Source organism: Dermochelys coriacea, chromosome 2, assembly GCF_009764565.3.
Source record: "Dermochelys coriacea isolate rDerCor1 chromosome 2, rDerCor1.pri.v4, whole genome shotgun sequence".
Lineage (NCBI taxonomy): Eukaryota > Metazoa > Chordata > Testudines > Dermochelyidae > Dermochelys > Dermochelys coriacea.
Window position 1 is genome coordinate 32,609,732 of NC_050069.1, and position 22,492 is coordinate 32,632,223.

Consider the following 22,492-nt stretch of genomic DNA (forward strand, 5'->3'; position numbering starts at 1 on the left):
GAGGTAGCAGGGAGGGGGCTCTAGATCAGTGCCAGTGGGATTAGCAAGGTAGGGCTCTAGGAAGTGCCAGTGGGGGTTGGTGGGGAGGGGGCTCTAGGACAGTGCCAGTGGGGTTAGTTGGGAGGAGGCTCTAGGACAGTGCCAGTAGAGGGGAGTGGGCTCTAGGGCAGTGCCAGTGGGGTAGCGGAGAGGGGGCTCTAGGGCACTGCCAATAGTGGGGAGTGGTCTCTAGGGCAGTACCAGTGGGGTTAGCAAGGAAGGGGCTATAGGCAGTGCCTGTGGGGTAGCGAGGAGGGGGCTTTAGGGCATTGCCAGTATGGTAGGCAGGGAGGGAGCTCTAGGGCAGTGCCAGTGGGATTGGCGAGGAGGGTGCACTAGGGCAGTGCCAGTGGGGGTAGCGGGGAGGGGGCTCTAGGGCAGTTGCAGTGGGGTTAGCGGGGATGGCGTTATGTGAAATCCAAGTAGGGTTAGCACGGAGGGGGCTCTATGGCAGTGCAGGTGGGGGTTAGTGAGGAGGGGGCTCTAGGGAAGTGCCACTGGGGGTAGCGGGGAGGGGGCTCTAGGGCAGAGCCAGTGGGGGTAGCGGGGAGGGGGCTCTAGGGCAGTACCAGTGGGGTTAGCAGGGAGGCGGCTATAGGCAATGCCAGTGGGGTTAGCGCAGAGGGGGCTCTAGGGCAGTGCCACTGAAGTTAGTGAGGAAGGGGCTCTAGGGTAATGCCAGTGGGGGTAGCGCGGAGGGGGGTCTAGGCAGTGTCGGTGGGGTAGCGGGGGGGGCTCTGGGGCAGTGCCGGTGGGGTAGCGGGGGGGCCTCTGGGGCAGTGCCGGTGGGGGGCTCTGGGGCGGTGGCGGGGGGGGCTCTGGGGCAGTGCCGGGGGGGGTGGCGGGGGGGCCTCTGGGGCGGTGCCGGGGGGGTAGCGGGGGGGGCTCTGGGGCAGTGCCGCTGGGGGGCTCTGGGGCGGTGCCGGGGGGTAGCGGGGGGGGGGCTCTGGGGCGGTGCCGGGGGGGTAGCGGGGGGGGCTCTGGGGCAGTGCCGCTGGGGGGCTCTGGGGCAGTGCCGGGGGGGTAGCGGGGGGGCTCTGGGGCAGTGCCGCTGGGGGGCTCTGGGGCGGTGGCGGGGGGGGCTCTGGGGCGGTGCCGGGGGGGTAGCGGAGGGGCCTCTGGGGCAGTGCCGGGGGGGTAGCGGGGGGGCTCTGGGGCAGTGCCGGGGGGGTGGCGGGGGGGGCTCTGGGGCAGTGCCGCTGGGGGGCTCTGGGGCGGTGGCGGGGGGGGCTCTGGGGCAGTGCCGGGGGGGTGGCGGGCGGTGACACTCAGCCCCCCCCCCCCGCCCCGTGCAGGCGGCGCCCGGCCCGTACACAGGGAGCCCGCGGCTGAGGTGAAATTACCCCCCCCGCCCGCTCAGCACAGGACCCGAACGCGGGTCTGGCGCTCCCGGGAGCTGAGCGCGCGGGGCTGCGGCGAGGTGCGGGCGGGCAGCGAGGAGCCCTGGCGGAGCCGCCGCGCCCCGCTCCCGGCCGGGGGAGCCGCTCGGGAGGAGCCGCCTGCGGCAGCCGGAGCCCAGATGCGCAGCGAGGCGGCCGGGCAGGTAAGGCACCGCTGCCTCGCGCTCTCTATGCCCAGCAGCGCGCCGCCGGGCGCTCGGGAAGGAGCCGCTGAGCAGAAGAGTTTCTCGCTCTGCCTCCCTTGAACAACCCTCCGGCTCTTGCCCGCCAGCCCCGGGACAGCGGCACATCAGCGATTCCTCTCGTGCATGTCAATAGATTTGACAACGTCTCAGTCAGCTGCAAGCCCCCTTTTAAAACTTCGCAGCGGGCTTGTGTTCCAGCAGGCGTTCGTGCGCGGTACGGGGCTTTTCAAAATACTTGTATCGCAAGGAACAAATTATGATAAGGATGAAATTGTGATACTTCGGGGGAATTTTAACCGACCGCGTTAGACTTTTAGCCATTCCAGCTGCTTAACTTTTTAAGTACGTCTGTTATTGCTACCGAGTACCAACAGAGTGCGAGCTCTGATGGCCAGCTGGTGCATGCAGATATTTTAGAGAATGGTTATTTCGTATGTAGCCTTGGTTAATGGTCATTCTTAAGTACAAAACATGCACAACTTTTTCCTCCTCTCTAAAGTCTCTGTGGAGTTGTTTCCATATAGTTGGCGTCCAGTTCTTTATCTCAGAAAAGCAGAAGGCTAACATCTCCAGGTCTGTATGGGAGAGGTTCTATGGTGCTGGATAAAGTGTATGAGTTACTGGGTTGCGGTATGCTTAACTTGCCCTTTTTTTTTTTCTTTCTTTCTTTTATGACTCACCAAATGTTGTCTGAGAGACAGGTGATGATGATGATGCTAAAATGCTAAAGACAATACTCCCCTGGACAGTTGCAAAGAAGACACATATAGTTACAATCCCAAATTTCAAAGTAACTGTATCTTACATTGATGTCTCATTATGGTAATAAATAAATCTTAGTATGAAACATGACCCTTTAGGCAATGTAATTTTAAAATTTTAGGACATATTTACAGCCCTTTCAAGTCAATGGGAGTTTTTCCATTGACTTTAATGGGATTTGGATCAAGCCCTTAATGATCAATCAAATTCCAATTGGTGTGAAACCAATGCAAGGTAAACATATCCTGCTTGGCTACTTCAGCCTCTTTTTTAAGCTCTATCTGAGATGGACGCTTTGCTCTGAGCAAGTGGGGGGCAGGATTGTCCCCTTGAATCTGTAAGGAAATTATATGAAAGAAATACACTTAAAAACTGGGTTGGCCCATTTCCCTCAACTGGGCTGTCTTCTCTTCACCTTTGCTGTGTCTTTTAACATAGGAGACCGTGGGCTGCTACTGGCAGCTGCAGGATGAAGTCGCCTCCCTGCTGCATGTCCCTTACTTCCCAGACAACCGGACAGGAGCCAGGGGACAGCACATCGCTGGGTTCCCTGGAGTCCAGCGTTTTCTGCAGTGAGGAAGAGCAGGGGCCCTTGCTGCAGAAAGTTGACCCCACCTTAGACTGTTTCACCATCAATGTGGGAGGCAGCCGCTTCGTACTATCCCAGCAAACTCTGTCTTGCTACCCAGACACCCGGCTCGGCAAGCTGGCCATGGTGGTGTCCGCTGCCCGGGATGTAGCCTCTAGCCTCCTGGAGCTCTGCGACGATGCCAACCTGGTGGAGAATGAGTATTTTTTCGACCGGAGCTCACAGGCATTTCGCTACATCCTGAATTATTACCAGACAGGAAGGTTGCATGTGATGGAGCAGCTGTGCGCCCTCTCCTTCCTGCAGGAAATCCAGTACTGGGGTCTGGATGAGCTCAGCATCGACTCCTGCTGCAGAGATAGGTGAGCACTGGGAAAAGGAGGAAAATAATAATGTGAGCTGGATGCTCTCACTATCAACTCCTGCTGCAGAGACAGGCAGGCCCTGGGTTGTGAAGGGAAGAGATCCAGCAGTGTGGGTTGGAGGAATTCAGCATCAGCTGCTCTTACAGGGGTAGATGGGTGCTGGGGAAGGAGCTGAGCTGCACAAACTCAGCACCAACTCCCACTACATGGACAAGTGGATATTGGACGGGGGAGGGAAAAGGTTGGAAGAGGTCAGTGATGACTCTTACTAGAGGGCAGGTTGGCACTGGGGGCAGGATGATGAGATTCAGTATTGGAACAGTGGCTGAGCAAATGCCACATCGACTTCCTCTAAAGGGACAGGGTGGCACTGGGAGTTCTGGGTGGGAGAAGGAGGAGGCAGAAGGAAATCACTGAGGGGGACAGGCTGAGGCAGAAGTGACAGCAGATGAAAATGTTAAATAGGGACAAGGAGAAGGCAGAGAAGATGGACATCCGTGATGTTTGTGCTAGGATATTTTTATTCTTTTAATTCTATTGATTGTGGTTAATTTTAGTTCCTGGTTTATTTGTTAATATTGAAGTGTGGGGTTTTCTAAAAATGATAAATAAAAATCCAAAATATTTACATTAAAATCATTGTAATCAGATGAATGCGATACAAAAACCAGTGCACACCTGCACTGCCTGACAGTCCAACCGTATCTATTCCAGAATGGCTTCAAGGTGCTACTCAATTTCACTGATTTTTTTAATAGATTTTTCAGGCCAGAAAGGATCATTATGGTCTGACCTGCATAACACAGGCCATAGAATCACATCTAGTAATTCCTGAATCATGCCCATATCCTGTGTCTGAGCTAGAGCATATTTTTAGAAAGCCTTCCAACCTTGATTTAAAGACTGATGAAAATCCACCACATCTCTTGGTATGAGGCTTGACTATCAACAGCAATTAATAAATGTACTGATTACCAGCATGTATATAAGAAAAGAAGGATTGTCTCATGTTTCTTGGTAATCTCCTTGTTTGAAGAAAATGTTCCATAAATATGGCCTTGATTCAGCAAAGCAATTAGCACATGCTTAAATCCATAGTAACTACTCAATAAAGATGGTTAATTGCTTTGCTGAATCAGGACCTAAGTGTTTAAATAAGGTGCTAATAGCAGATATAATAAAATACGTTCTTGAGCTAATGATATGTTTTGGACAAACCTTTATATAAAGGATTATATACCTCCCTTCTAAGCATTGCAATTGTAAAGCAATTTAATAAAAAATAAGTAAAATATTATTAGTAAAAATGACATGGTTTAGAAACATAGGGCCTGATTCTGCCAGTCTTACATGAGCAGCCCGTACTCTCACAGTTAGTCCCACTGACGTTAAGAGTAGAATCATAGAATCTTAGTATTGGAAGGGACCTCAAGAGATGATTTAGTCCAGTCCCCTGCACTCATGGCAGGACTAAGTATTATCTAGACCATCCCTGGCAGATGTTTGTCTAACCTGCTCTTAAAAACCTCCAATGATGGAGATTCCACACCTCCCTAGGCATCTTATTCCAGTGCTTAACCACTCTGACAATTAGGAAGTGTTTTCCTAATGGGCAACCTAAATCACCCTTGCTGCAGTTTAAGCCCATTGCTTCTTGCCTTTTCTCAGACATTAAGAAGAACAATATTTCTCCCTCCTCCTTGTAACAACCTTTTATGTACTTGAAAACTGTTATCATGTCCAATCTCTCTCTCTCTCTCTCTGTATATACATATATATATGGGGGAGAGGGAGGGAGGGGAAGAGAACACTCACATATCTAAAGCTTTGTGGTATCAAGCACATATTTATATCTTTATTTTGGCATAATTTCCCAAACTGTAGGCCTGATCTTGGCACATTCAAAGCTCTCACTGATATGAATGAGCAACACAGGAACATAATGGCTGTGTGGATATGCTCTATGGACCTAACTCAGCAAAGCTTGAAGTTAAGGATGAGTTTATGTCCTTTGCTGTATCAGGACGTATCAAATTCTCTTTAAGAAGATTTACTCTGGTTGTAGGGTTTTTTCATGTGAAAGGCAGTTTCCATAATAGTGCCAAAATTGTTATTCAAGGTTTATATTGTGGGTTGGATTCCCTGTGCAGGTACTTCAGGAGGAAGGAACTGAGTGAAGCCTTGGATATCAAGAAAGATGCAGAAGAGCTGGACGCCCAGGATGAGGAAGAGGATTTCTCTGGAAGTCTCTGTCCCAGTGTCAGGCAGAGGCTCTGGGAGATGCTGGAGAAGCCTCGCTCTTCTGTAGCTGCCAGGACTTTTGGCACCCTCTCTATGGCCTTTGTTGTCATGTCCATTGCCAACATGGCCTTGATTTCTGTGGAGCTGAGCTGGTTGGCGCCCCCGCTACTGGATGCCCTGGAGTATGTGTGCATTGTCTGGTTCACAGCGGAGTTTGCCCTGCGGCTCCTGTGCACGCGGGATCGGTGGAGCTTCCTGAGGAGCGTGGCGAACATCATAGACCTGCTGGCCATTTTACCCTTCTACATCACTCTGCTGGTGGAGAGCATGTGTGGTGGGGAGAGCTCTCAAGAGCTGGAGAATGTGGGGCGCATCGTCCAGGTGTTGAGGCTGCTCAGAGCTCTGCGTATGCTGAAGCTGGGCAGACATTCCACAGGTACCTTTAGCTCATGGATTTAACACAGTATTGGTTTTAGCGTTTTACAGGCCATAAGTGGTCAAAAGAAATTAACCAAGCAAAGTTAAATGTACAGACACATAGTAACCCTTACAGATTATCCAGGGTGCTGTTGCCTCAGTAATAAAACTGAATCTGCATAGAAGGGATAGAAGGAAATGACCTGTTGGTCAAAAATACTAGGTACATACTCAAGGTGGCTAGTCCCCCGCTTCTGCGACTGCGACTACACTCCAATTTTAGTGCACTAGCTAGCAGAGATAGCATGGGAATGGAATGACACCTGCAGGTCGAAGTGTAGCAGACCCTATGACAGCTCCTAGTGGCAATTCCCCAAGTTTGTAATGACGATTGTTGACATCAGAGAACTTCACTTTGAAATTTGGGGTCACACCTTTCTATCTTTCATATGTTTATTTAAAAACCATTCAGGAAATTATTATCCTATTGGTTTAGTATCACCTGTCTCTCTCCCATATAGTGTTTAGTGATTTCTTGTCATAGAAAGGAAAAAGTTGAATTAATCTTATCAAAACCTGATAACTCTCTTAGTCTGAGGGTGAAGTATCACTTCACCATTAAAACTGAAAATAGTAGTCCATTTCTTTAGCATACAGAATTAGATGCCACTTAACTACACATGTAACCAGCTCAAAACAGCTTAAATGCCGTGGTGTTAATTGTATAGTTTTTGATATTTAAGTTTTACCAGTCACCCAGGCTCAGAGCAGTAAATCAAAAACTGCAGTTCACTATAATTTGAATGTTGTCAGAAACAGTTCTCGTCTTCTGGCAGAGCAGGCTGTTAACATAAACCTAGTGAATCAGAATGGAAATATACACTATACAGATCTGGAGCCTGCTTCCTGTTAGTTAAAGATGACAAAATGGTGAGGGTTTTTCATTTTGATTCTAACGTACACATAAACATAGTCATTAATATGGAAAGTTCTGCACACAGAGGGGATCATCCATAATCACATCTCCCCCTCCCACCTAGAAGTCGAGTCACCTACCTGTATGGCAATATCCTTGGATATTGAAGTTGGGATCCACTCCAGGAGAGTGGATGAGGGCGGGGCAGGTTGGGGGAAGGGATGGGGTAGCCGTGCTATGCAAAGTGGGGTGTGACTGAGGAATGCTCACTATGCCCTGAACGTTTTGTGAAGAAATGGCAGATCCAAACTATTTCTGTGGGTGGGGGTGATAAAGACATATAGGACACAAAACTATGGCTCTGCAAAGGCCGAGGGAAGAGGGGGGAAGGGATGTGGTCATAAAGGGGACATAAAGCAGGCTGTGTAGGGGATTTGATATATCTATTCAACCTAGCACTTCCCTGGCACAGCCCTAGTGGCACACAGGGCCAGGGCCACTGCTCTGCCTCACCTAGACTCACCATTACTGACACTCCTCGTGCTACTGGCAGTGCTACCAAGACTTGCTCCTTGCATTTCCCAGCAACTACAGAGAAGTTATTTCAGCCCTCCGCACAAGAGGAAAGCAGGACTCCCTATGGCCTTTCTGCTAAACCTCAATGTGCTTGTGCTGGAGCGACCATGGTTTGCCTTGGCCATATAAATAATTTGAAAAGGATTGCTTTCATACGGTAAGAAATTAAAAAACCTGCACAGCCACTGACACCCACTGATCATTGAGAACATGCTTATTGTGTGCCCTGTAACTTGTGTTTGGCTAAAAGCATATCTTCCAGAAATGCATCTGTCCTTGAAGTGAAGACATCAAGAGATGAAGAATCTACCACTTCCCTTCATAGTTTTGTCCAATAACTAATCACCCTCACTGTAAAAATGTGTGCCTTCTTTCCAATTTGAAGTTATCTGGCTTTGACTTGCAGCCACTGGTTCTTCTTATGCCTTTCTCTGCCAGATTAAAAAGCCATTTAGTACCTAGTGTTTGCTCCCTATGAAGATACTTATACATTGCAATCAAGTCACCACTTGATCTTCTATTTGCTAAATGAAACAGGTTGAGCTCTTTACGTCTGTAAGGCATTTTTTTCCAGCCCTCAGATAATTTTAATGGCTTATTTCTGCATCCTCTCCAATTTTTCAACCTTTTTTTTTAGAATATGGACACCAGAACTATGTACAATATTCCAGTATCAGTCTCACCTCTAGGTAGGGTGGAGGAAAAGAAAAAACAAAGAGCCCAGTTGCACCCTCTGAGGTGCATACACCAAACCAAGGGCTTTGTGTGTGCACTGGCAAACGGAGATTGGCCCAAAAGCAACAAGAAATCTTAAACACATTTATGTCTCAACCTCCCAGAGATCCAATGGCTGGCTGAGACATGCAAAAATGTATGGGTTCAACCTTAGTTTCCAACATTATTTGGTTTAGTTGGAGCTCAGTGGGGGTAATTTATAAGCATTGCATTTCTCCCCTTCAATAAGAAAAACAATATTCATTATTTAAAAAATTAGTGGGAGAAACACTTTGTCAGAATTCATAACATCCTTAGTGATCAAGAAGATATAATACAGAGACCCAAGTTATCATAACTGGCTTCAGAGGATGCCTTGTTTTGTGGATATATTTTGTTTTTAATTTGTGTGCCTGTGGCATTTCTTTCTTTGCACTGTTATTGTATTTGCTTTTTCACCCCTGCACTGGCCAGCCAAGGGGCACTGCATACCCTAGAGGGGGGAGAGGCAAAGAGCTACCACATGTGCACACTTGTCTTTGTCCTGTGCAAGTCTCTGCACACTTATGCTCCCTTCCCCTACCTACTCAGCTTTTCAATAGGGGTGCAAGTTAGGCTAAGGGGTTTGTAAAGTTGGATAAAGGTGGTCTCCTTATGCCTAGATCCCAGTCCCCCAAATTGAATGGATCATTTCCCTTATAACAAGTTACTCCTACGACATTGTAACTGAAGGGATGGACCTGGCAGTAACCAGCATAAGAGAGGAAGGCATGAGATGTGTATCTCCCACTCCTGTCTTTGCCCATCTTCCCCCTCACTCTAATATGATTCAATATCAGCCCCTTATTCATCTATATACTGGATGCCAATATCTTTTTATTATTATTATAAAATAGGGACCATAAATCAGAGACCTCTGTGTTTTATTTCTTGAATAATCATGTTTTCCCAGTGGTTCTCCAAACAGCATTGCCTTCTCATAAAGGCATTCCTGAGGCAGAAACATAAAATGCAAAGTGTCTAGCTTTCAGAACAAGTGCTTCTTAACAGGGGTCTGAAGACAGTTACATGGATCAACATACTGATAGCATTTCTTGTGTTCCAGGTTTGCGATCTCTTGGGATGACTATTGCACAATGCTACGAAGAGGTTGGCCTGCTGCTGCTTTTTCTTTCTGTGGGAATATCTATATTTTCCACGGTGGAGTATTTTGTTGAACAAGGTGTCACTGGCACAACTTTCACAAGTGTGCCCTGTGCATGGTGGTGGGCAACAACTTCCATGACAACTGTTGGTTACGGCGAAATTAGACCAGACACTACCATTGGCAAGGTAGTGGCCTTTATGTGTATATTATCGGGAATATTGGTCTTGGCTTTGCCTATAGCTATAATAAATGACCGTTTTTCTGCTTGTTATTTTACGCTGAAGATAAAGGAGGCTGCTCTTCGACAGCGTGAAGCTTTAAAGAAGCTCACAAAGAACACATCCACTGACTCAAATATCAATGTTAATTTGCGAGACATATATGCTCGCAGTATCATGGATATGTTACGGTTAAGAAGCAGAGAGAGAGCAAGCACCAGGAGCAGTGGCGGAGATGATTTTTGGTTTTGACTTCATAAAATCTTGTATAACATACAGACAACTTCAAGGTGTAGTAGTGAACGGTAGGACAGCTGTCATTTTACATTATTCACTCTAGGCATGTTTGCTCTCCAATTTGCAATTTTATTGTCTTGGTGCGTTTAAGATAACTAGTGTAGGCCAAAGGCATAACTCAAAACCTGAGAACTCCCAAGGGGCTTTGAAACTAATTTTCACAATTGGTTCTTGAACTGGAAAAATATAGGAACCCATCAAAGTAAAATAATGATCCAAATATTTGTCTATGAATCTTATGTTTTTGCTAACAAAGTTTTACATCCTCTCCCCCCCCCAAAAAAAGGGGTGAGGCTTTTGGTGGAAATAATGAGGGAATTAAAAATACTTGAAAAGAAAGAAGCTTACAGAGGAAAGCACTGGCAACATTTATGATGGCTTTTATATTATGTATTATTGTTTGTAGACATAAACAAGAGTCAAGGAGCTGATCCTTGTCCCCATTCTGGCCTCCATCTGCTGCATCATCAGTGGCATAAAGAGTCCACAATAGGCTGGGGGGAGAATTTTCCCCAGTTCAGAAGCAGCATAGAGCTAGCATAAGCAGGCCCCTCACATGCCCCAGTGTAGGGCACATGCTTATGCCAGTACTGGTGATGAAAAGAGGTATGACTGTGGTGCTCTATATTATACGGATTCTGGGTTGCTGTACAGCCATAGGCAACCATGGAAAAGCAGCCGTAAGTTGGAGCAGCCTCTGGGGATACTCTAACTTACATCAGGGTCTGTATCAGCATCTGCAGCACAAAAGTGCCTTTTGTTTCACTCCCCCCAGGGCTGATCCTTGTGTATTTTGCCTATCAAGAGGCACTGCCTAGAAGCTACCATCATGGAGTTCAAGACAAATGTTGCCTCTATTTGTCTATATAACCACTTTTCTCAGTTTTGAGGTGACACTGAATTAAAAAAGCCTGTATTTAGAAACTGTAGCATCAAAAATTCCAGGGGAAGAATTTAGTTTATTTTAATTAACTGAATCCTCGCTGAAAGCATCAGGTTGACATCAGAAAAAGCATAAGTTCTCTTTTTAATCATAGAGAAAATAAGACATTTGCTTCAGCTTAGCCCATAGAAATCAGCAGGAGCTTTGGGTGGCTCAGAGCTCCAATATCAGGTCTAAATAAGTTAATAGTTGTCACTGAGGCATTAGAGAAATCCTAAATGAAACACATGCATGTTCTCCCTCCCCGCAAAAAAACACTATGGAATGCTCATGAGATGTTGTATGCAGATCTTTTTGGTGTGAGAGGGTGGGTTATAGGTGTAGTTAGACAACAAAAAAGTCTAAACTTTCCTTAGTTTCCTCCCCCCATATGCTTTTTAGCAAAATGGAGTGTTGTTTAAATTTACTTTGCATTGCCTAAGGGACAATGTACCTGTAGAAATAACTCATCAATATGATAAACTAAATCAAAAGCTTCAAACCCCTTTGATTTCTTAACTCTTATGGATAATACAAGCACAAGTGTATGTGTAACCCACACACCTCCTGAGTATGATGTTCTGTCCTATCTAGTGGCACTGAGACTACTTAGAAAGAGAGATAAAATGAGTCTGCTCTACCATCTTAGTTAACAGCCAGTTGGCTTTTAGCTCATGCAGTAGAGGCTCATGCATTTAGCTCCAGAGGCCCCAGCTTTGATCTCGCCCACCGACGACCGGGATCTGTCGACATTACATATGCACCAGTTTACTGCATGTGTTTGAAATAAAATTAAACAAACACATAAAACCAACCATATAGTAACTGCAGCTAATCTGACTTGCTGCATTATTCAGGACACCTAAATAAAATTTTCTTTTAGGACATATAAATGGATGAACAAAGTTGCTTTTAAGAAACATTAAATAACTCCTATTTTGAATTATTAATATGATTATCTAGCCATTGAACAAAAACTATATTGCAAGATTATACAGAAAACAATTACAGGACTCTTGCAAGCAACTCTAATAGAAATTCAACACAAAACTTAACCATTTCCTCCTAGTTCTAGCCAGCAATTTGGTTTTGGAACAATCCAACAAATCTGTTGGGCTACTGGTTCCAACAGTAATCAGTTGGCCAGAGTGGGTCTGATCCTGTTTCAACTGAAATGGACTAGATGCACGAAGTACTGGTGAGGTTCTATGGCCCATTATACAAAGTGGCAGACTAGATGGAAAGGTCCTGTCTGGCCTAAAATGCTATTGGATCTTGCTGCTTGCCATACTTAGAATAGACATGTATAGGGAGGGGATCCATTCCATGTAAGCTTCCACATTGTGCAGGGGCCCTCTGAATGAGGTAGGTGATTGGGGAGAAAAGATAGGGCAGCAGTAATTACATACAAGGGGGAAGAAAGATTTGCACTCCCTTTACCAGCAGGGGCTTTTCATGTGCAGGGAAAAACAGATGATGTTTGTACAGTTGACCTCCCTCTGAATTCTTGTTGGGGGAGGGGAGTTTTTATTTGCAGCCTGTACTGAACTCTGTCAAAAACTCTGGAGAGGTGTACTGGGCATCGTGACTGTGCCCCTTCTCCAGGCAGAGCTTTAATTTCTCTCTCAGAATATCTGTTGCTGACTCCTTCCCCCTAATCTAGTGATAAAGGTTCCCTTAAATGTCCATAGTGAAATCAGACATAAACACTTACCAAATAGCTCTTCCCAGGTACCCATGCCTTCATTTTCAGGACTCCTACTTTGAAATTCTGGAGTTCGTCAATCATGTCAATTGCACAGTGTCTTGTTATCAAGGCAGATGTCAATAAGATTATGGGGGGAGGCTATCAAAAGTCAATTAAGAATTCAGATCTTCAAGACAAAAATACTAGAGCACTAGCCCTCTCTGTCAGTGAGCACTACAAGATAGTACAACCATACAATGTATTCCCTATTCGTAAAAGGTCAGACACTGAAAATAGCTCAATCCCCATTTAGGCACCATAATCAGTGGCAAGATTTGAAAAGAAGCTCAGCATGTTGGGAGCTAAGCTTTTTTAAAAATCTGGCCATAAGTGTCATGGTGGAAGCTAGTAGGTTTCTGAGGACAGTAAAGAATCTGGACCACAATGGAGAAAGCTTCTGGAGCCAGTAAGATCTCTAAAATTGTTATTACCTTTATAAGTGCAACCACTGTAAAATGCTATTCATTTTTGGTCTTGATTTAGCCATTACTATATCATGACCAGGGTGCCCGGGAAGCCCCACTGAGATTGCTTTGTTAGGGCAACCTGGAAAGAATGGGGCAGACAATCCCCCAAACTCGTGGTTATTCCAATACATAGCTAGCCACCAAGCTAACAACAAAAAAAGCTTCTACAATACCTTACTGGCTACCCAGAAGCCAAAACCCCAGTTCCCTTAAAGCAACCCAACCTTTGGCTCCCTCCCAGACAGTCAGGTCAAATATCATGAGGATTACTGAAAATTTTGTTCATTATATAAAAAGTTCCACCAATCCCAAAGGAACGGACACATTACCCACCAGGTCAATGAATCTTCAGATCTTACCCAAATGCACACTTACAGCCAATTCTTATTAATTAAACTAAAATTTATTAAAAAAGAAAAGAGTGCGAGTATTGGTTACAAGGTTATTAAACATACTGACATTAATAGAGTCCTTAGGTCATTTTCACAGTAGTGATAGTGAGCTTTGGATTGCAAAGAGTCCTTTTCAGAATCAGTTCATCAGGTTATAGTCGTATGTCCAAATATTCAATACCAGGGCAGTCCAGATGGGATTGAAGATCTTAATCTTGTGGCTCAGGCTTCCTCTGATGAAGCATAAGAAGATTTGTGATAAAAAGGATCAGGTCCCAAGACCCCTTTATACAGTTCCAGGCATCTTCTTGACAGCACACCATTCTCAGATGAACTATAGTGTCTTTGAAGTAACCTCGTATTTTCTAAACATCAATGATAATTAGCTCCATGGATTAACATAAAGTAATTGCCTATCTCCCACCATTTGCAAGTGATTTGCAGTATATTTCAAAGAGAAACCAAGACAGTGATATCACTATATTACACTACATAAAGTTTAAATGTTAACATCTTCCATTGATCTCTGAATTAACAGAATACAGCGATAGACAGGAACTATTTGGTTACATTGTCAACCTCTAACAATATATATGTAAACACACACATTATCGACTAATACATCTCTAAAGGTTGAATTTGGGTCAATTAGCCTTCAACGCTTTCTGACCCATGTCAAAAAGTTCAACCACTGTCAAATGTTATTCATTTTCAGTCTTGATTTAGACAATACTATATCCTATAACCTTGTTTTTCAATTAAAATATCTCTGGTAGAAAACAGAAATATTTTTGCTCAAAAGATGAAATGACAATACACCCAATATTTATAACATTTTCATAGGAATAGAAAAAAACATAGAGGATGTTAATACTTGGGGTAAACTGCAAAGGCTTAATATGTAGCCACCAGCTGCCGCCATCGCTTTAGAGAATGTACCTCAAATCTGGAAGATGCATTGTTAATTAGCATTTTTTTAGCCAATGTGTGAAATCTAACAGTTCAAGATAGGAGTCTTCACCACTACTTGTTTAATTAGTGCTGTCAATTGGATGGTGGGATTGTGAAAGCAGAAGTAATACCACCAATCATTACAAGAAAGAACATAGCATATTATGTGCATACCTCTTTCAGATATTGCATCTCATTAGAATATTATGTATTTACATAAACACACACACACACCATGTGGGGCAATTTTAAGTAAACTGAACTTAATTGCAAGTGCTCTTTTTTGGTGTGAAATGTAGGAACGTCTGTGCAGCAGTGAGGGCCTCTATAGGTGTAGATACTAAGCCAGAAGGGACCCTGTGATCATCTGCTGTACCCTTCTGTATAACACAGGCTTAGAGCTGCCCCCAAAATAATTGATATTTGAATTAGAGCATATCTTTTAAAAAATCTTACCTTGATTTTAAATTTGCCCTTGTTGGAGAATCCATCATGACCCTTGGTAGAATATTCAAATGGTTAACTACCTTTACTGTTAAAAATTTACACATTATTTCCAGTCTGAATTTGTCCAGCTTCAGCTTCCAGCTATTGGAGCATGTTATACCTTTTCTGGTAGGCTGAAGAGCTCATTATCAAATTTTTGACCCCCATGTAAGTACAAGCACCCCATTCACATTGCATTTGTGAAGATCAAGGTGGTGCTTGATTCTGAAAGAGAATCACTTTGAAACTCACAGGCCTCCTAGAATGTCCCAAACCTTATATGATGACTCCTCATTTCTGTAAATGGGAAAAGAGGCATATTCTTCCAAACTAGGTCAGGTGTTCAACAAGGATGCATTGTAACCCTAGAACTCTTCAATGCTGCCATAGACTACATGCTTAACCAGACACTAATTAAATGCATTTTAGACATACATCTTGATATGAACCTCGCCAGCACTGATTTTGCTGGTGATATAACTCTAGTTATATCATGAATGGGCAAACAGGTTGAGGCACTTAAAGCCATGGAAAGCTCAGTGGCAAAAGTTGTCCTGAAAATTAATTGGGTAAATTCAAAACTCTTCCGGTGAGTAATTTCAAACACTCTGCAGATTCTAGCATCTTAGTGGGTGACCACCTATCTCAGCCTGGGTAGTCAATAACATGGATGGCATCAAGAAAGAACTTGAAGCTCACACTGCAGAAACATCAACAGTAATGGAGTGCCTTATCTAGAATGTCTTTTGCAAACCAAACACTTTGGTAAGTATAGAGACAAAACTGGGGATATATATTGCTTTGTTGGTCCCTATTCTGATCTATGAGACTGAAACACAGCCCCTCACTGCCAGGATTGAAAAGTTAGACACCATTCAGACAAACTATGATCAAAAACATCAAATGGTACATATTCAAGTCAAATTAAGGGATCTTCTTCCTTAATAAACGTCTCATTTTCTCAAATGGTTGCCTAATGCTCTTTAAGGTGGTATGGGCATCTGCTCTGAATACCTACCAATTTCCTTGCAAGAATCATCTTCAACTTTGACACAACGAAAGCAGGATGGAAAAGAACCCATGGAAGACTTAAAACATTATGGCTGGATGGCATCAGATACTAGTCCCTCGCAGGTATCCTACACCTGTCCCTCCAGACATGCAATCATGAAGGCACATAATGCATTCAGTGGCCTCTATGCTGTCCAAGCAACAGCATAAGAACTAACCTAGTCATGTAGAACTAACCTAGTCATGATCAAGTCACCCCTTAACCATCTCTTTGTTAAGCTTAATAGATTGAGTCCCTTGAGTCACTATATGGCATGTTTTCCAACCCTTTAATCATTTTCATGTCTCTTCTTTGAACCCTCTCCTCCACAAAATTCCAGAAGGATATTGATACATAGTTCAGAACTGGACACTGTATTTCAGTAGCAGTCACACTAGTGCCAAATACAGAGGTAAAATAACCTCTCTACTCCTACTTGAGATTCCGTTTATGCAGCCAGTAATCACATTAGCCCTTTTGGCCAGTGTCGCACAGGGACCTCATGTTCAACTGATTATCCACTACAACCACCAAATGTTTTTCAGAATCAGTGCTTCCCAAAATAGAGTCCCCATCCTGTAAGAATGGCCTACATTCTTGTTTTCTAAATGTATACATTTACCTTTGGCTGTATTAAAATGGATATTGTTTGCTTGTGTCCAGCTTACTGAGTGATCCAGATCATTCTGTATCAGTGGCCTGTCCTCTTCATTATTTTCCACCCCCTCAATCTTTATGTCATCTGCAAACTTTATCAGTGATGATTTTATGTTGCAGGCCATTGATAAAAATGTGAAATAGCATAGGGGCAAGAACTGAACCCTGCAGGACCCCACTAGAAAAACACCCACTCAATGGTGATTCCCTGTTTATGATTACATTTTGAGGTCTATCAGTTAGCAAGTTTTAAATCCATTCAATGTGTTTCATATTAATTTTCTATCATTCTAGGGTTAGAATGGGTGAGAGGCTAGTTGCTATTTTACAACGTTAAGATTCTAGTCCTCTGCAGCAGACATTGTCAATAACTCCAGCTCTGAAGGGAAGGAAAGGATCTCTCTAATGTCATAGAGGCAGGAGGTGAGTGAGAAGTTGAACGCTTATTGCTTCCTCCTTCCCTCAGAGCCCTGAACAAGTTGCTTCCAAGACATGTATGATCTCTGACATCCCAGGGGTTCAGATTCCCAAAGTAGGCCAGAGGTTATTTTTGTTCTTCTTAAAAGAAGCCCCCTGTCTTTATTTAAACAATCATATATTTGAGTAAACATGTGCTTCTTGGACAGAGTGAAGACTATGTGCACATGACAGAATTGATAGCAATGACTTTTATTTCAACAAGAGATCAGTTTCTTCATCAAGGCAGGAGAGCATAATTGTTCCCCCTCTTATAACTTTGTGGAATTTTCAATATTGAATGTGTGTACTTTTGAATAATATATCGAATATTACAATTTCGTCTCTTAGTTTAATGTATTCTTTCCACCTCTGATTCATTGCTTTGGAAAGACATTTTATTTCCAAAATTTGTGCAACAGAGGTGAACCTTAGATTTTTGACCATGGTTTAACCTCTTTCCTGTTTCATAATGTAAAATTAACACATTTCTAAGGGAAGCTTGTAAGAGGTTATTGAAATTGTTACTGGAAACAAAAATAAAGACCTGAATGAGCCCAGTTTTTATGTTTTCAAACATGAATAAGAAGGGGAAGGTTTTAGCAGGCAATTGCTTGAAACACTGATCACCTCGGCCATGGTCCAATCATTTTTTGGCTGGGCCAAGCCTGAATGCTGCTGTGATACCACACACCAGGTTGCGATGCCACTCACTCACATTTGGAGGTGCTGGGTGTAGGGGCTCATGGGTCAGGATGGTCAGGCTCTTGGTGGGGGAGGAGGTGCCTTAAAGGGGAAAAGGAGGGTCAGGTGGGAGGAGGGGAATCTATGCCCCCTCCCATATACACATACTTTAAATGATGTTCCACAGCCCCTGGACTTAAAAAATGAACAGTTAAGTATTGTAGAGCAGGGGTTCTCAAACTTCATTGCTCCTTCTAACAACAAAAATTACTACATGACCCCAGGATGGGGGGAATGAAGCCTGAGCCTGCCTACGTCCCATCAGCCCCAGGCAGGGGTGCCTATAAATTGAGCCCTGCCATCCTGGACTGAAGCCCTCTGGCTTCAACTTTGTCCCTGGGCGGTGGAGCTCAGGCTTTAGCCCTGGACCCCAGCAAGTCTAACGCCAGCCCTGGTGACCTCATTAAAATGGGGTCACGACCCACTTTGGGGTCCCGACCTACAGTTTGAGAACCGCTGTTGTAGAGGATCATACCATTCTCTAACTGACGAGATTTCTAAACTGTAACTCTCAGCCTGATTCATGAAATATGTGGTAGCATTATGCAATCAAAACATATTAAAGAATTCAGACTGTTCATAGACTATAAGGCCAAACGGAACCATTGTGACTTAGCCAATATCTGGTATTACACAGGCTACAGGACTTCCCTGATTTACATCCTTGATTAATTTTCAGAGAGCCCATACAATTTAAAGTATTAATACATCCATGCTCAAGAATTATTGCCCAATAGAATGACACTCATAATACTGATATCAGCTTAACTCCTATTGTCAGTCTACCCAACCAAAAACAAAAACCCTACTCTAAACAGAGTTATGACTAAGGCTAATATTTTGTCATGCATATGTTTAGTAAAAATCATAGATAGGTCATCAGCAATAAAGAAAAATTAATGGAAGCCCGTGACCTCTCCATGACTTTTACTAAAAATATGCATGACAAAATGGGGAACTGAGGGGTCCGCACATGACTCCGGGCATCCAGCTGGGAGCTGCTTGGCACCCCCACTGCCTGCAGTGGCCAGGAACTCCGGGGCACCCCGACTGCCCACTGCAGCTCTAAGCTCCCAGGCACCCTGACACCCATGGCAGCCAAGAGCTGCAGAGTTCCCCAGCCGCTCACAGCAGCTCCGATCTCCCGGTGCACACTGTCCACTCACAGCAGCTCTGAGCTCCTGAAGCACCCCCACCACCCGCAGCGGCTCCGAGCTCCTGGGGACCTGCCGCACATGGTGGCCAAGAGCGGCAGGGCTTTCCCACTGCTGGGAAGTCCAGGAGCTGTGGGGCATTCCCTCCCCTGCTTGCAGCAGCTGGGAGCTCAGGGCCTACAGTCCCAAGCCACTATGGGTGATGGGGAACCCTGCAGCTCCCAGGTGCTGCAGGCTCAAGTCACGGCAATCTCTAGAAGTAACAGATTCTATGACCTCCATGACAAAAACGTAGCCCTAGTATGACCCCCACAAACAGAGAAGTGCCAGGGATTCCAGGAAGTCTGCTCGGGATTACACTATTGCTATTTCAGAGTAGCAGCCGTGTTAGTCTGTATTCGCAAAAAGAAAAGGAGTACTTGTGGCACCTTAGAGACTAACAAATTTATTAGAGCATAAGCTTTCGTGAGATGAAGTGAGCTGTAGCTCACGAAAGCTTATGCTCTAATAAATTTGTTAGTCTCTAAGGTGCCACAAGTACTCCTTTTCTTTTCACTATTGCTATTGATTACATGTGGAAGGCACTCAAATACTCTGGTGATAAGCAGCCATATAAAGCCCCAAGATAGATAGATTAGGTAGAATCATTATCAATGCTTATATATGGGGGGAAAGAATGTACTATACAAAGTATTCAAAGATAAATATTTCATACCTAGCCTCATGCAGCACAGCGAGAGCTTCTGAACCACACGCACAGAAACAGCTTCTCAGATGCCCCCAACAGCAAAAGACCAGCACCAGAAAATATATATATTTTGAGAAGGTGAGGAACAACTATAGGGAGAAGAGCAGATATACTGAGTTCCCAATTCTCCCTTATGTTACTACTCTCAGTCATCCCCTCCCCACTGCAGGAGTTACATTATTAAAATTGGATGCATTCCCATGCATGACCCTTTCAGGTTCGAAATGTAGACAAGCCTAATTTATATGCCTGTTTTCCATTTTATTTCTTTATGATATTAAAAATAAAATTGTCGTCAAGAGGGCAGGATGGGATGTTTTGCCCAGCAATACAAAGACTGTAGCTGCATGGTATGGAATATGAGCACTGCATCCAGTGTCTGCCAAATCAATAGAAGTTGCTCTCCTGTTTTCTGACCACATCACGTACTACATGTAAAACCACCATTTACATCACTGCAGAAGTTGAGCCATTGTAGTAACTTAAGACGGAGTAGAAGAAGTAAGAGGTCTGGGGGACTCGCTGTCTTCCTGACCTTGGATAATTATCATTATTATTATTTATATTCTTGTAAGCACATATGAATCCCTGTCATGGACAAAAACCCCATTGAGCTGGGCACTGTACAAACACAGAACAAAAAGACAATCCTCGCCCACAGAGCTTACAATCTCAGTAAACAGAACAAGCCCTACGATCAGATTCAGATGTGTAAAAGAGGGACATTTCATACAAGAACTTTTGTTGTATTTGTTCATCACTGGTAGAATGCCATTGATTTAATGGAGCTACAGGAGGGATGAATTTGGCCCACTGTTCTGTAGGGTGATGGCCAAAGGGACTCTTTCAATGTTATGTGTGGGGGTTGAGGTGAGTATTGCCTGCGATATGGCAGTGAAGAGATCCAAAACTGACATGTAAAATTATGGACTTTACTATGCAGACTGATTCCTTCTGCATGGAGATGAAGCCAGCCTACCTGCGCTAAGGGCTTTGTAATGGAAATGTTGGCAGACTCCACTATGCCATGCCAGTGGGCATTACTGTGAGTTGCATTGTGCTGCAAACACATTAGCTGTCCAGCAAGAGACTTGATAAGAACAGATGTGATGACACATGAAACACAAACAAAAAGGAAAGGCTCTTCTAATCATCAACCATCACCAGGCTTTCAGTGTGGCTCAGAGTTAGCATGCTTCCCATATCAATTATTTAATGTTTTTAGAGTTCAACACAAGTGCAGCTAGCATAGGCAATGCATCCATTACAGAAATGATATGTGTAATGGAAGTCAGTTATTCAAGATCCTTCTGTACCAGGCATATTACTCCCCTATACAAAAAACTGTACCTTGGAGCAATCACGTCTAAAGATCCCTGTCGCATGTGCCACCACGAGTATTGAATCTATCTTCTGGCAGGCAAGTCGGGAAGGTTTTCTTTAATTATGTTTCCACCAATATCTTCTTAGGGCAGAATGTGATTCTCTCCTCTGCTTCTTTTCTTATCTCATATCTAGGGCTAGATTGTGCCAGATAGGCACAGCACTGTACAAGATATATTATAAAGCCACATGGTCCTTAGAGGAGCAGAATTGGGCCCTAATCTCAGCTGGTGCCTCTATCATAAAGCAAACGCTTATAATAAGAGGCACATGTAGCAGTTACAATAGTCTCAAATACAGTTGCACGCATATCAGTTACTCCTTTTCTTTTTGAGTATAGCATACTGTACTTGTGGCACCTTAGAGACTAACAAATTTATTTGAGCATAAGCTTTCGTGAGCTACAGCTCACTTCATCGCATCCGATGAAGTGAGCTGTAGCTCACGAAAGCTTATGCTCAAATAAATTTGTTAGTCTCTAAGGTGCTACAAGTACTCCTTTTCTTTTTGTGGATACAGACTAACACGGCTGCTACTCTGAAACCTGTCAGTATGCTATACTGTATGTTGTAAGCCAAATTCAGCTCTAAATTACACTTGTGCAACCCCTTGAGTTTGTACATGTGTAGCTGAAAGTCCAGATATGCTCTAGAAATAATACAGGACCCTTTAGACATTTTTAAATGCTGACAGTACTTCATATATCACAGTCAAGACAGGGACTTTCATCCAGCCTATTTTATTTCATCACCTGCTTTTCAGTGCATACAGATGTTCAACTAGCAGAGTAAAAAGTAATCGACTAAGTAAAGAGAAAATTTTAGCAGCACTTATTAGGTGAGAAGTCTAAATATGGGGTGTAACCTGCAAATATAAAATAATTTGCCAATTATAACAAAACTTAAAAGAAGATCTTAAGAGGTCAACTAAACTGTAAAATGAGAAAAGGTAAAAGGTATAAAGTATTTACTTATAAAATCATAAAGAAAGAGGTATACTAATAATAATTCATCTTAAACCAAGTCTAACATGCAAGATCCAACTTTCAGATATTGAAGGATCTTAAATGAGATAGAATTACTAGTCATATACTGTATAAGACCTATTTTAAGTACTGCTGCTTATCTGAAGTCCTCACTTCAAGGGAACTTGTTCATAATATTGGTGATCCAACAGTGTGTTTTAACTCTAAGTCAGTTTCTTATTACATGACATTACCAGGATCCTCACACTGAAGCACAATGTCCTGTCTTAGAGGCTCCATTCAGAAAAGCTCTTCTAGCAAGTTTGCTATCACTGTTATGTCTAAATGGTAATTTCTTTGGTAACAGGGCTAAATTTAGGTCTTAAGCAACACATAGCCACATGCCTGAAAAGCAGAGCCAGAAGTAAGTTGTGGGTTGCAACTTCTGCACCCACCCAAAAAACTATGAAGCTACCTCCGTTGGAGCCACCAATGGCTGGGTAG

At 43.9% G+C, this 22,492-nt stretch overlaps 1 protein-coding gene across 1 annotated transcript; it reads left to right on the plus strand.

The window, feature by feature from the left end:
- Positions 1–1,467: 1,467 nt before the first annotated feature.
- On the plus strand, positions 1,468–10,298 carry KCNV1 (potassium voltage-gated channel modifier subfamily V member 1). Its single transcript, XM_043507044.1, has 4 exons — positions 1,468–1,582; positions 2,825–3,337; positions 5,491–6,017; positions 9,310–10,298. Exons 2-4 carry the CDS (start codon positions 2,856–2,858, stop codon positions 9,819–9,821), a joined length of 1,521 nt encoding a protein of 506 aa, XP_043362979.1. The 5' UTR covers positions 1,468–1,582; positions 2,825–2,855; the 3' UTR covers positions 9,822–10,298.
- The last annotated feature ends 12,194 nt before the right edge of the window (positions 10,299–22,492 follow it).